Source organism: Stegodyphus dumicola, chromosome 1 (genome assembly GCF_044657685.1).
Source record: "Stegodyphus dumicola isolate Sdum_Otavi_A_Nest chromosome 1, ASM4465768v1".
NCBI classification, from domain to species: Eukaryota; Metazoa; Arthropoda; class Arachnida; order Araneae; family Eresidae; genus Stegodyphus; species Stegodyphus dumicola.
In genome coordinates, this window is record NC_140768.1 from 50184339 (window position 1) to 50199050 (window position 14712).

Sequence of the window (14712 nt, forward strand, 5' to 3'; positions counted from 1 at the left end):
GAAATCAAAAATATAATACTATTTATTATCTATCATAATATAATACTACATATTATCTGTCATTTCACGTTAAACAAAGTAATTTTTTATAATGTGAATAACTAATAAAATTAATCGGACATATAGCTAGACTAAATGATTGCTAAGAAATGTTTTAATTAATATTTATTTAACCAATTATTATCTTCGTTTCATACATATAAGTTAAACTGAAAGAGAGAAAAAATTTAATTTTTAATCATATGATACTAAAATTTTACTAACTTATATGTATATGAAAAACTTACAGACTACCAGTCTAATCAAGCTGATAATTTCTTGTCATTGCCGAACACGAAAAGAATATTAGTATTAATAATAATTATTAGTAAATTCATATTGAAAGGCATCTCAGATGCTTTATTTAATTAATTAAAGATATTTTAATTATTAGCAAACTATTTAGAACATTAATGAAAAAATAGTTTAAAACACAGATCACGGAAAATAATGGTAAAATAATTGATGGGGATGAGGAACAGAATCATTTAAGAAGATGATTTGCAAGTCAATTGATAATTTTGATTTTCACGAAAATCTAATGTAAAATATACCTTTCCCTACTAATGTATTTTAAGGCGTTACATTTTAAGCAATAATCTCTCTTTTGCATTTTAATGCATTAAACTTTGTGAAATTTATCTTCGAAAATAGCAGCCAGCATATTGTTACGAAATGTCCAGGCGCGGTAAGATAGCTTCCCCGCAAAGCAGGTTTAGGGTTGCCATAAAATGGCAAGGGAAGGCAGGGTTGCTACATTTGGCGATAAAATTGGCGATATGCCATGGACGGATGGAGAACCTTCTGGAACAAATTCTTAACGGTTTAGCCCAGAATGTTCTCGAACACAAGCCAAAAACTATATAAATCCTGCTGGTACGCGAAGAGCCGTAGTGCGAGATAGTTAGTCTCGAGTTGGTCAGTCCGTGTAGAGTCCATCGAGTTGACAGTCGGTCAGCGAGTGCCGAGTGGGTCGTCGAGTGCATCGAAGAGTCTCTTACTGTATCGCGGTTAGTGCATCGTCGAGAGAGTGTGTTAAGCTCCGGGAACGACTGAACCGAAGAGTTGGGAGCTGTGCTCTGTGTGTCGTTGAGTGCATCACGAGTTGTAGCTTGGAGATTCTCGAGAATACGTAGAGTTCTAAGAACGACTGAGTAGAGTCGGGAGCTATACTCTGGTGCTTTGCAGTGAAGCTGGCTCCACCGTTATTGCCTGACAGCGTGAAGGCTGGGTCGCTGATTGTTCCAGCGTGTTTATAGTAGATCTTCGACCACTGTAAAAAGTGACTTTGGAGCTGTCCTGATCAATATTGGCTAAATAAAGTGTGTTTCGATACTTCATCAAGTGTCGTCGTTATTCACTCCAACTATACGAACTCCGTACGAACTCGAAGAAAATACGTAACAATATGTAAAATGTAATGGTTTAGAATATGCGCTGATATAACTTACTCACAACAGTAACTAAAAAATGTAAAAATTAAATTATGCCTGTACGCAAATGACGTAGTAAAGACACGGTTCGCCCGTCCTTACATTTTTACGCCCGTGCATTTTTAGGGCTGCAATTTTCGATGAAAATTACGGATATCAGGTCAGTTATACTCAAGTTGACATTTATAAGGAAACATTCCTCTTTTATCTTAGAGTTTTATTTTCGTTATTGCTAGGGGAAACAGGGAATTGGAAGAGCAACCCCTTTGAATTTTTGCAGTTTATTCTAAAATACAATCTCCAGAACAAAGTTTCAAATATTTTATTACTATTGAGAACGTTCCTCACAATTATGTAACACTGTATGTGTTGCTAATACTTATAACAGTGCGTTGCTATTTGTAAGAGGAGTTTTATGAATAAAAAGCACTTGAGATGTGTAGACTAACAAATGTTTATTTTGTATTCAAGAAGCCTTTTATACTTCTACATGGCAGCAACTGGAGTCATCAAGAACGCCGCTGCAATGCTATCAATAGCTGTGCGTGCAAAAAACAAGTAAAATAATAATATTATTTAAAAATGTTATAAATAAAGCTTTTTTTTAAAAAAATAAACAGGATTTTAAATTTATTTCCCAACACATCATTTTGATATTTTCGTTGGTTATTTGTATATAAAAAAGGGTGGTACATTTCGGTAACGCGTGGGGCGGGAAAAGTTCTAGGTACACCACTGATTGGTTAACGCCAGCATTCAGTTTGTTTTCCAAAAAATATTTTCGACGAATCTCATAAACCTTTTCTAATGAATATAAATTTTAAATATAGAAAATTAATATATAAAATTAAATTTCTGTGTTTCTTTAATCAGGCATACATTTCTTCTAAGCACAAGGAGAAATTAAAGTTAAAATAACATAACAAAATCTTTCAAATACAGTGGTTAACAGATGTCACCACCTTAAGCGTATAAAAGTGCAGCCATTACTCCAATGAAACATTAAATTTTCATTCACAAGTTTAATAGTTAAACTGCATGTTTTAGTGTGCAATACTAAGTGTCTAGTTTCTATACTATATCTATTAAAATTAAAATCTAAACTTATTATACTTAACCTGCAAAAATAATGTTACTAAAAGCATTGAAGCAATAAAATGCATGCACCTGTATCCAAGCATCTTAGGAAGAATTTTAAACTAAGTTAAAAAAATCAATTTTAAGCATAATTAAAACTGTCTTATAAGATGCTTTAATATATAAAGGGAGAGAGAAGATCAAAATTCTACATTAAAATGACTAAGTTATCCAAGAAAAAAAAAAAAAGTGTTATTTCAACATAGGCCGATATTGGTCCTTCTTCTTCGAAAAGCAATTATATTCTGCGTTGTTTTCAAGGAAATATCTTAATTTAAATAGATGGTACAAAAGTAAACAGAAAGCAAGATCTCTAGCTCTCTCTATTAAATAAAACAGTGAACGGAAGATTAACAGATTGTGAGAAAAGTATTTAAGAAAAAGAGGATTTGAATTAAAGTCATTGAGAAAAACTGACAAACTTTGATGAATGTGGAAGTCTTCATGAAAATTTAAATCACCCACAACCTAAAAAGGACTTTTTTTTGGAATAATTTTATTTGAAGTAAACTTAAAAAATGTTTAAGTGTCCATCAATGATTACCGGTTTCATGTTAATGGTAAGATTGAAAGCTGCGTAAACTAAGACACAAATTTAACTAGGCAAGAAGGATGTCTCTTCAGATTATTGTTTCAGCTAGGGTGCTTTTCGAAATGTCCTTTGTTGTTGTTATGTTATTCTTATTCATGTACCTTTGAAATGCAACTTTTACTTATGCCATGCTACTTCTACATATTTTGAAATGCTATCACTATTTGCTAGCATTATTTATATATCGCTTTATTTATGCTTTAAATCTTCCTTCAACTTCTTAGGACATACCATAAATTCAAAATGAAAGCATAAACTTGACATGCGACACCTTGAAAGCCAATCTGAATGGAAAGATATTCCCTTTCATTAACAAAATGATTCCTGATTCTTTGAAGTGCAAGTAATCCTTGAAGGTATTAAGCCAGATTTGAAATTTAGAAGAAGTATTAGTATTCCTTATATAAGTTGTTTAACATACACCGGAATAAAAAATGTCAGGACTATCGCAAAAATTGAAATTAACTTTTAAAAGATTTGTATCCCCATGTATCTTTAATGCAATAAACAGAACATGCAATTCTGTGCAATCGCAATATATATGTAAGATAAGATAACAATGTATGAATCAGAATTATAATATAACTATAAACATTAATTCTTCCTCTCTATTCTAAAATCGTAATAACTTATCTGCATTGCGTCATTTAAATTAATCATGCGATCTTACGTAACCGTTAATACCAGATGCCTCTTGACGACCAATCACCGAATTGTAAACCAAAACTTTTCTCTTCGCGTGCTTCCATCTTTCATAACGACGCACTTCAGCTTTTGCTCTCTACTGTGCTAAGATGTAATTTCGCTGGCTTGCTTTCTATCCCAACAATATCAAAAATGTAAATCTTCTGTGGAAAGGCACGACTAGAGTGCCAAGTGATTGTGGCCACAAATATCAATTGGAAATAAAAATGGAATTAAAACTGCCTCGACTGCCAAGTTCTTTAAATACTACGCAATCAAAATTCTTCTTCAATATGGATCTAATCACGCATCTACACTGCTCCGTCTTTTTTCCTTTGCTCTTATTATGACATATATATATATATATATATATATATATTAAATGTGAGGTCATCCAAAAAAATCAAAAATATCAGATAGCAGATGATGCACGGAGCACATACCAGCGTCGGGCAGTCGTCTCCGAATGGTTTTCCTTGATACCATTTGATGCCTGGAAGGTAGTAAATGACGTCGAATCGATGCTATCAACATTGCTGATGCGAAAGTGGCCGCTCTTATAATTGCGCTATCCTCGCAGTCATTTTTATTCCGGGGACGCCCTGACACTCTACGACGGTAAACTATCCCTTCCATGATGGCCAGCACCGAGCAACTACAATATCGTTTCGACGGAAGTGGCGGCAGATACGCCTATTCGACGAACCTGCTTGTCTGAGGCATACTATACGCTCCTTCTCAAAGTCCGACACCTATTCGTACTGCCGGAGGTTACGTCTCAAGAGGAATCTCTACTCACAGTACCGTCTATCCAAGTCCACAGATACGTTTGATAGCCCTATGGCACGAGGTTATGCTTTTAAAAACTTAGACTCTATAATTGACCTAGCTATTGCGAAGAGCAATGTTGCCGGTTCCAGAATTAAAGCCCAAGGGCACTTGACATAAAGAAATCCGGACGTAGAGAAAATCTCAGATGAGAAAACGGAGAAAAGGGAAAGAAGAGAAATACCAAAAGGAGCAAGACAATCCAATCGGAGAAGTTTGCAAAACGTGACGAGCGTTCATAACTTTCAAGGAGGACCCAAGACAATGCAAATCAATGACAACAATATGAGAAGATACACTACAGCAATAGTTCCAATGACAAATTCAAATACAACTAAACAACCTCAATCAATAGTGCTAAATACAACACAATACAATGCAATTATAAAACATAACTTTAATACAACTATTCAACGCAATACACTACAGCAACTCAACAACAACCTAGGCAACCTATTTACAACACTACTATATCATCACAATGCGAAAAATCTCACAGCATTAGTTTTATCAATCTCCAAGAATAATATTCAAACTACAGAAGAACTTCAATTAAAATCAGATGCATTGGAAGTATAAACAGCTTCCAATTGAGGAGCTAAGTGAAAAAGTTGTCGTCTCCTCCCACGGGACAACATCCTCAAAGTACCTTATTTGTTCTGATTCTCTTTCTTCTCTTCAACTTTTGAACAGTATTACCAGCTGCGATAAATTAGTTATCGAAACCCTAGTAACTGTTAGTTCACTTAGAATTAGAGGTACTGATATCTGCTTTGTTTATGTGCGTGCTCATCATGGTTTCTGCGGAAATGAAAGAGCTGATTTCTTAGCTAAAGATGCCTTAAATTTACCCATTGATATCAACATTAGCATTCCAAAGAGCTATTGGAAGTCCTTTCATTATAAAAAGCTTTTAGCTATGTGGAATGAGGAATACATTTCATCTTGTAATGCTGAAGTCACCAAAAAGTTCCTTCCTTCTATTTACCATAGACTGAATTCCGAGTCTTTCCTCTCGTTAAATTTTAAAGTGTCTCAGTTTTTATCTGGTCACGGTAAATTTGCAAGTTATCTGTTTCGTTTTAATCTACGATCAAACAATTTATGTGAATGTTCAAAAAGAGTTCCTCAGGATGTGGAACATTTGATTTTCTCGTGCCCTACATTTGATGGCCCTAGATTATGCTTACAGAACGATTTGAAAATGTTCGGAGTGACTTGGCCAGTGAACTTATCTGTTTTCGTGAAGTCCAGACTGCTGTTTTCTGCTTTTGTTCGCTTTATTTATGCATGTAATTTTTAATGTTTATTTATACATGTAACCTTTAATGTTATAGTTAACTTACTTCTGTAAGCCCTGTGTTGTACATATGTAATGCACGGGGAGTCTGTAAGTTCTCAAAGGAAAAAAAAAAAAAAAAAAAAAAAAAGGAAGGTTGGCACGAGGTTATGCTTTTAAACTCTCCCAGCTGCGCATATCATATGCGCATAGCGCGCTTATCCTTGTCTCTTTGGCGTCGAAATTTAAATCATTTTTCCTGCCGAGTTTCATGATTGTGACTGGATATTTCTTCTGGGTGCATGTATTTTTTTGTGATAGAGTGTATATTTTAGAACGTTGCTTCATTATTAGAACCGTCAATAAGATTAGAAACAATTCACTGCATGAAAATGATTTATTCTGCTTTGTAGTGGCAATGATGAAAATTCAAATCGTTTGGTTCTGCACTCAGACGTTCTTCGGCTCTCAAAAAGTATTTGCCTGAATCGTTTTCCTAAGCTTGAAAACGGATAGAAAAACCTCGTGGAAATTTGATTATGTCCAAAATGATATCGCTTATTTGAAAAACCTGTTTAAAGTATTCAGTGAAGTCAGTTTACAACTGCGAGGTGATAAGTTTAATTTGATTATGATTAAAATGAAAACGTTATATTCTCATGCGGGTTTTACGAAGCGTATTTTAAACATGAATCTACAGTTTTTAGATCTTTCCGAAAATGCAGATACAGCAGAATCGTCAAACTGAGAAGAAAAACTCGTAGAACTCACAACTAACGAAGAAATAAAAATCAAATTAAAAAATGAATACCAAGAGTTCCGGATTCAAAAATCAGTACTAGCTCTCTACCTTGGGCTGTAGGCAAGAGCGCTGAAATTTGTAATTGCTTATCCTTCATCTTATTTGGCTGTGCGTGGGTGCGTGGGTTCAGTGAACTTGCTAATTTACTATCTCAGAAAAGGAACAGATCGCACTTCTCTGAATGCGACTGTCTGCGACTGATGTGAAACAAACTGGCATTAACAAACTGTTAAAACTCCACTAGCTTCAACCATTTCATTCAATTTTTTACACCTTATTGATTATGTGTTTATTTTTAAATTTTTAATAAATAGTTTTTTTACCACATTTGATGGTCGTTTTAATTAAATTATACTTTGGGATTCTAAATAGACAGATGGACAGTATAAATAAGTGTAGATAATATTCAACAATAATTTAATACCTGTATAATTAAGTATTATGGAAAAGGAGGCGTTGCAATTTTTTTTTCTTGCAAAAAGGGCCGGTGGTCCAGAAAAGGTTGGGAACCTCTGGTTTAAACTAATAACCTTTAAGCTCGAGAAACGAGATTTGGTGAATTTCTGTATGTGACAATGGCCCATAAAATACGGTTTAACCGAAATAATCCTACGCAAGAGACAACAGAAATTGGCGATAAAGAATAAATTAGATCAGAGGTGGTTTTCCGTTTTAATTTGCATTACCTTCTTCGACTGGTACTATGAGAGGTTTCGTCTTGTACATCGCTATAATTAATTTTTTATGTTTTATATTTTAGATTCTGCTGAGGTTTGAATAATGCTCAGTTTCGATTAAGGTTAGCTCAAAAACAGACGCATATTATATCGAGGTTTCCATGGTACACTACTATTTGGCTGACATAACTGCAATTAAATATTGCGTAAAAAAAACCTTTCTCATTGCCCGTAATTTCATAAATTTCCCATTTTTCAAATGCTGGCTGACTTTTAGATTTTCTTATATACGAACACAAAATGAATAAGCTTTAAAAATTTTGCTACACGAAACAAGAATCCTATTTTAGAAAAAATATAGGAGAAAATGCAAGAAGCACAACTCGTAAAAAAAAAAGAAAATTTCTGATTGAAAGGTTTCACATTTTAAATTGCGTCCAAAGGGGCCTTTTTTTCATTTTGTGTGTTACATTAATTAATTCAATATCACGTTCTCCGCACTTAAAACATAAAATTCAGTTCAACAGCAATACCACAGAATAGTTTTGAAATGAGCATATCTTTAGAATTTCCGATACAGAGATTTGTGCGCTAGAGATAAAAATGTTTTTTCTGTACAACGTTGCCATTGCTCACTTTAAAATCCTTGAGTTTGTTAATTTAAAAATTCGTTAAAGTTTTACAAAATATGAAATCGATAATAAAACAAATTCCAAATCTGGGCTTCCACATGCCCATATTCGTAGGATGATTACGTCATTCAAAATTCGATGTCTCTATGTACCGTTGTTTTATCACAATGCGAGAAATAGACATGCATTTATGCAGATTTTTCAATATTTAATGTCCTCAAATATAATGCAGGACTCTAACATTTGGTGGCAACGGCTTGAAAAGTGAAACAGACATTTATAGCGAACCAACGCAAAATCGCAAAACGAAAACAATAGTCCTTCAGGGACAAAGCCCCTTTGAACTAATAACCTACTTTCCCTTAGAAATTATTTTTACTTTCTATATTACTGTTTCAATATTTCTTCTTAAAATTATCTTGGATAATTCTTCATTTATAGAATTAGATCTGTTTTGATTTTTTATGTATAATAAGATCTGCCTAGTTGAATGGATGATATCGATCCCAATTTCTGGTATCGAAATTAGCTAATCATATACTGACCAATATTTTCAACCAAGAACATTCATTATAAAGCCATTAAAGTAACTGCTTTATTTCAATAATCATTTGAGTGAAAAAGACTTTTAAAATAATTTGTTTTAGAGAAAAATGTAGCCTTTTGTTATACGTCGTTTTTACTTCCTTGTACGAAATAAAAAGGAAGTAGTGTAATCGCAAAAAAACTTCGGGCATCATATTTCAACGAAAATATCCACTTTGAGGGCTATCGAATGAAATTTAACGATATTTTTGCATGACATCCGTACGTAAGTGATAAGTACGTTAACCGTGAATAAAGGACTCTTTTCCCCAAAAAATTATAAAACTGATTTAAAATGAATTCTGAAGAGAAATTTTCGTGGCGTCTGTGTACGTATCTCGCATAACTCAAAAACGAGCAGCCTCAAAACGTTGAAATTTTGTATATAGGATTGCTATAACATGTAGATGTGCACCTCGTATTTTGGTTGCAATCGGCCGCACCAAAAGTATATAAATATATGTATTATCCACTCTGTTACACGGCTCAGTAAACTCAGTTTCTTTATTCTTATATGTTTGTATATTGCGCACTTTTTGCTTTAAAAATGATTTAATTATGTTATTCTTATCTTCCGGTTAAGGTTTTTATGCCTTTAGTAAATCTGCATGCAATATTTTTAAAATTATTAACAATTTAAAAGTTGTTTAAGTGCCGCTAAGCCTAATTATTTTTGCAATGGCGGCAGTGTTTGTTTACATTTGAAACAGCAGAATAGTAGATTTGTTCCCAATCTAGAGAAAGTAAGCTTCGCAATAACAAAGATAACGCCTTCTTTTATTATTGCGAATTAAATCATGCTTAATACATTCTGGAATTTATTCGAGGAAATAAGTGTTTAAAAATTATTTCATAATTTTCAATACAGATATTTTGAGATTTTATGTCTTTTCACCTTGTCGCGAAGTGAAAACTGAATAAATTGAATGAGAAATACTGAATTGTCTGTGAAAAACTGTTTCTTTTTTTGTTATTGTTTGCTTAATTTCTTTTATATATCGTTTCTGATTTATTATAGTATTTGAATAGAACATGTGGCAAAGATTAGATAATTCTTAAGATGATATAAAATTTTTGCATTCTGAGTTAAAAAATGAAGGAAATGTTACGCTGTTAAGTGAACCTAGGGCCAGAGTGTCGGTATGGTAAAGAAGTAAAGTGAATTTTAAAAAGTGCATTTATTCTATTGTGGTTTATGCGCTGTCAGCGAAATAAATTTAATTAAATCCAATAAGTTTAACTGAAATGCAAGAAAAAATGCGTATGATTTAATATTCCGTACAAGGAAGTCATGTGGTGTACACATCAGATTTTTTATAAGTAGACGTCTGATTTGTTTTAAATGTGCTATCGGAACCAGATAAATTAAAAATACTGGATTAAATTAATTACTTGATGTTTAACTAATGGCATTCTAGACAAGATTCACGAATATATTAAGGAAAGAGTATATGTGAGCCAGAAGGAAGTATTTCAATTAGGAGACAAAAAATTACATAGATTTTTTTCCTTTTTTTATAGCGATTACATTCTTTGTCTAATTAGCTAGTAAACGAACAGGAAATGCAAAATAGTAATATAATTGCAACTATAACTGAATTTAATGGAAAACATTTCATACAATTAAAAAAAAAAATTCCTTTCTCTTTTTTTACTCTCCCTTTTTGTTCGAAGGGCATATACTTAGATCATATGAATGCATTTACACAGAATAAATTGCTCATGAAAAAGAAAGACCACGGGTTTGCATCTTGGGTAAAACGTAAATCTTGAAGTGAAATAAATTCCAAACTAAAGCTAAATTTTGTTATTTCTTCAGAAATGTTTATGAATGTCATTTTCATTACAATTTCTACAGCCAGTGTTTGATATATGCACCATACAGATAGTACTATAAACAGAAAGCAAATTTATAGCTACGACTTTAAACCACAGAATACGAAAAAGAATTTTAAAGCACATAGGTTATTCTGATTTTCCACTTATCGTGTAACAGCAAACAACTCTTTCTTAATTATCTACAGGGAAGGACACGAAGTTGTTACCATCAGAATTCCTCTTCGAAGTGTCTGAGACATCCTTTCCGGCGCCATCTTCCACGTAATTGCTACTCGTACCACCAGCTGTCGCTTTCGATGCTCCCATGAAGTCCGTGGAGGCGGTGGAGTCGTAACGCCCTCTACTGAGGGGTGGATGGCCATGCGAAGGAGTACATTGAGACTTAGTATGCCTCCGTATGGTGGACAGACGACTGACAAACGATGTGTTGTGCTTAAACCTGCAATAAAATGTTACATTAGGTTTAAGTGCATGCCTATTAAACATAATGGATGTTGTTGAAAAGCTAAGTATCATTCAAAATTGCAGTTATTCTAAACTCATAAGAATGATAAGAAGTTGCTCATAAGAATAAGTTTTGAAGCACAATTAACTGATCCATCAACTGAATATCAAATGCATGAATTAGGGACTATCAGGTAATTGAAGTTTAACATTAATTTTAAGAAATCGGATCAACCGAGCTTTGTTGAATCGATTTCAGGTCCTTTTTATAGAAGATAAATTAGAGATTTACCGCATTTTCAGCAGTATCTTAAGACGCTGTTATTTTAATCGGAATTATATTTATTTGGAAGATTTACTAAATTGTGTGACTGTCTTCGAACAATTTTGTTTTGTTTCCTGTTTCCATTCGTTGCAGGAAAACTAAATTCCATTTTGTTTCCATTTTTTCTCATGAAATATTGAAGAGCTAAATTATGTGTCAGAACCCAAGGAATGCTGAGGATTATTGGTGATAATTAGCAAATCGTGCTGATTGATAATATTGGAAACGTAATTTTTACTGCCTTTTAAGTTCCTTTTTGCCTTTTACAAAAATATAAAACGTGCTTTCATTTTTATTCAGCGATTTTTCATTTACGCACAGGCTGAGTATCCTATAAGTGTTCAGAATTAGCATTTCGGATACGTATAATGAAATAGTATATGAATGACACCAAACTTTGAATGTGAAATTCATTCGTATTTCGTATCCATGTGATAAAGATAGGTATTTTTATACAATATTTTTATTAAAATTTTGTGCCAAACAAAATGTGCCCATAAACCCATTAAAGTGCAACCTCAAACATTGGGAACCTCTCTCCCATATTTAGGAATATCTCCCATTTCAGACAGACTGGAGACATTCAAGTTAAATATAAACAGGATAGCTGTGAAGTAATAATATCGCAATATTATTACTAATTGCATTAATAATAATATTGCTGCCCAGATTAATTGCATTTAAAAAAAAGAGTTAGTTAGTTTATTTCTCGAAAGGCATTAAGCTATTTCAAATAAAAAGTCTTGAAGTTAATTAATTATTAAAACAGATATCATTGAAAATAATAGAGATATCCAGCATTAATGTTTATAAGGAATTTTAAACTTATGTGGCCAACCATCTGAAACCATCTTGTCAGAAGCAGAGTACTGAATGTCAGGCTCTTCCATTGGAAAAATGGTTTTACATTTCTAAACTAATTACCTCTATCTTGGGATATTATTGCTGCCTGGCAGCATGCAAATTGATAGGGCAAGAAGATTAGTTCACTACATCACCCAGATAGCGGATGTTTATGGATTTTCTCGTCTAACAACAGGATGAATTTGAGAGGAATATTTAAATTCAGTATAGACATGAAGGATATAAGAATACTTGTGACCGTAGTTAACGCAATAATAGAAATTCTGGCAAGCATCAGATGGTAACCATTAAACAGGGACTTTTGAGCCAAACATGATTAGCGCTAAAATTTTTACTAAAAATCGTAAAAATTTTAGCGCCAATTATGTTTGGCTCAAACGTTTCTACTACCCGATACGAGATTTATGTCTCCTAAATTCTGCCGCCTAGTGCGCCTGCACCAGCTTTGATGCCAACTCTGGAGACAGACTACATCTTAATTCAACACCGGCACTACTAACCCATCAGCATGTACTGCATAAAGAAAATTGCACTATAATGTTGTTAGTCTGATGAATATCTTACCAAGCATTGAGTGGATGAGCATGTTTACGTGTGAAATAGCAGATCCATCTTTTGAGCAAGGAATTGTGTAAGCTAGTAATACTCTTTTGTGGAAATATATGACTCCTGTTTGAGTTATTCCGAATCGTTAATGAGAACGGTGTCCGCATTGATAGAGATCCCTTCATGCAATATGAAACCATTTAATAGACAGCAGCTGAATGTGTTGCGAAAGAAAATACCAATATAGCGGCTTCACAGCATCTCGTAGATTCAGTGCCGCCTAGAATATGGTTGCTATTCTGGGTGAAGAAGGAGCTACATATTAAGTAGCTGCCTTTAGTGCTTTGGCACTTGAGTTTATCTTAACTTGTGTTGGATTTGACAGAGTACATTAAAAACTACTGGTGATCTCAAGTGATCATTGAAAAGAAGTGAACCAAAATAGAGCAACAATATGCATATTTTTAACATCTTGATAAAATTTTATATTTGACAAGACCTAGTTCGGAATTGTGATAAAGTAATATGAATGGAGCACTTTAAACAAATAAATTTTATAATTTAACAACTAGATTTGAAAATAAATTTAATGGAAATAACTCCATTGTTAACTAGATGATAACTGAAATTATAATAACGGCTAGACTGAGGAGTTAATTATCAGTTTAAATTCTCTCAGCAAATTTATTTCATAAAGTGCTAGGAAAAGTGCTCTGAAGGTAAGTTTATATAAATGTTTCAATATATTTATTTTAACTACTTTGTTTAAATTAAAATAGCTATTCTTTAAACTTATTTTAATTAAAAATTCTTATGAATGCAAAACAATTGATAAAAACTTTAACTTCTACAAAGTTTTACTGTAAGAAAAAATTTCGAATGTTTCTAATTATTTTTCATAACCCTCTCTCACGGCATTCAGATGCAGAAATTCAGCAGATTTGTTTTCCGCTCTGTATTAATGAGGAAATTACCCTTTAACACATACGGCGCCATAATGAAAATAAAAATTCCGATTTTACTAGCAAAAAATTGTTTTTAATAAAAACGGATCAGAACAAATCTGAAAGTCCATTTTCTCTATCTGTAACAGGACATTTTAGATAATATTTTAAAATTGATACATTTCTTTGATTCACTCGCAGAATGTGACAAAAAAATTTATAATATTTTTTTCATTTTAGCATTAATGACACGCATAATTTATTTCTTAGTTTCAGCTAAATTTTTATTTTATTTCTATAAATTGTTTTATTAATAGTACTATTAATTGCTTTTTGCTTTCAGCGATAAATAAATAGATTGCATTCAGTTTCATGAAAGTAAAATAGTGTATGAATCGAGAGTTATTTCATTAGATATAATCAAATATCTCACGCCTCTTTTATTTCAAAATGGGGCCTTGATCAGACTCACGCCATCCCATGGTTTTATATACTCCATTTGTTGCTGTATTCCACTGGTTGCATATTTTATTTTCACAATTATTTTGCAAAAAGTATGTAAGTATTTTGAATTTGAAAGATCTCATAGCTGGAAACAGTACGTAATGTATAGAGTTATACCACGCTGCTATTTCATTAAAAGGTTTGTGATGCAGATTTTGCAACCTACACCACTTTACGTCAGTAATTAAAGAATGGTGATGTATGTTCTAAAGATTTATCCTCAGTTTTCTGAGTCTCCAAAAATTTCTAACTGATAATTTAGTTCACTTACATCAGGCAGAAGAGGAAACTGTACATATAATCATGTTTTTCACGACATTTTAAATGCAGACTAAGTGAATGGTTAGAATTTCGAAACAATATTAAACATGGGCACTTCTAACTGCATAGTAAGTATTAAAGAAAATTTACGAATAAAAGCCTTTTATAAGTAACACTATATATTAAAAGATTTTTTTTCAGTTTAACGTACGTGTGGGCATGTTATAATAAAATATTTTAATAACAAATAAAGGGTTAATTTAACACGCTTTATCATAGACATCTTTGGATTAAGAT

At 32.7% G+C, this 14712-nt stretch overlaps 1 protein-coding gene across 6 annotated transcripts in view; it reads right to left on the bottom strand.

The window, feature by feature from the left end:
- LOC118195250 (potassium voltage-gated channel subfamily KQT member 1-like) overlaps nt 1–14712 on the bottom strand; it is a 383599-nt gene that overhangs the window by 28428 nt on the left and 340459 nt on the right. For all 6 annotated transcript variants that reach the window (XM_085814315.1, XM_085814313.1, XM_085814323.1 and 3 more), the window contains one exon: nt 10734–10966. In XM_085814315.1, coding sequence (XP_085670441.1) covers nt 10734–10966 — 233 coding nt within the window. The remainder of the gene's footprint in view (nt 1–10733; nt 10967–14712) is intronic.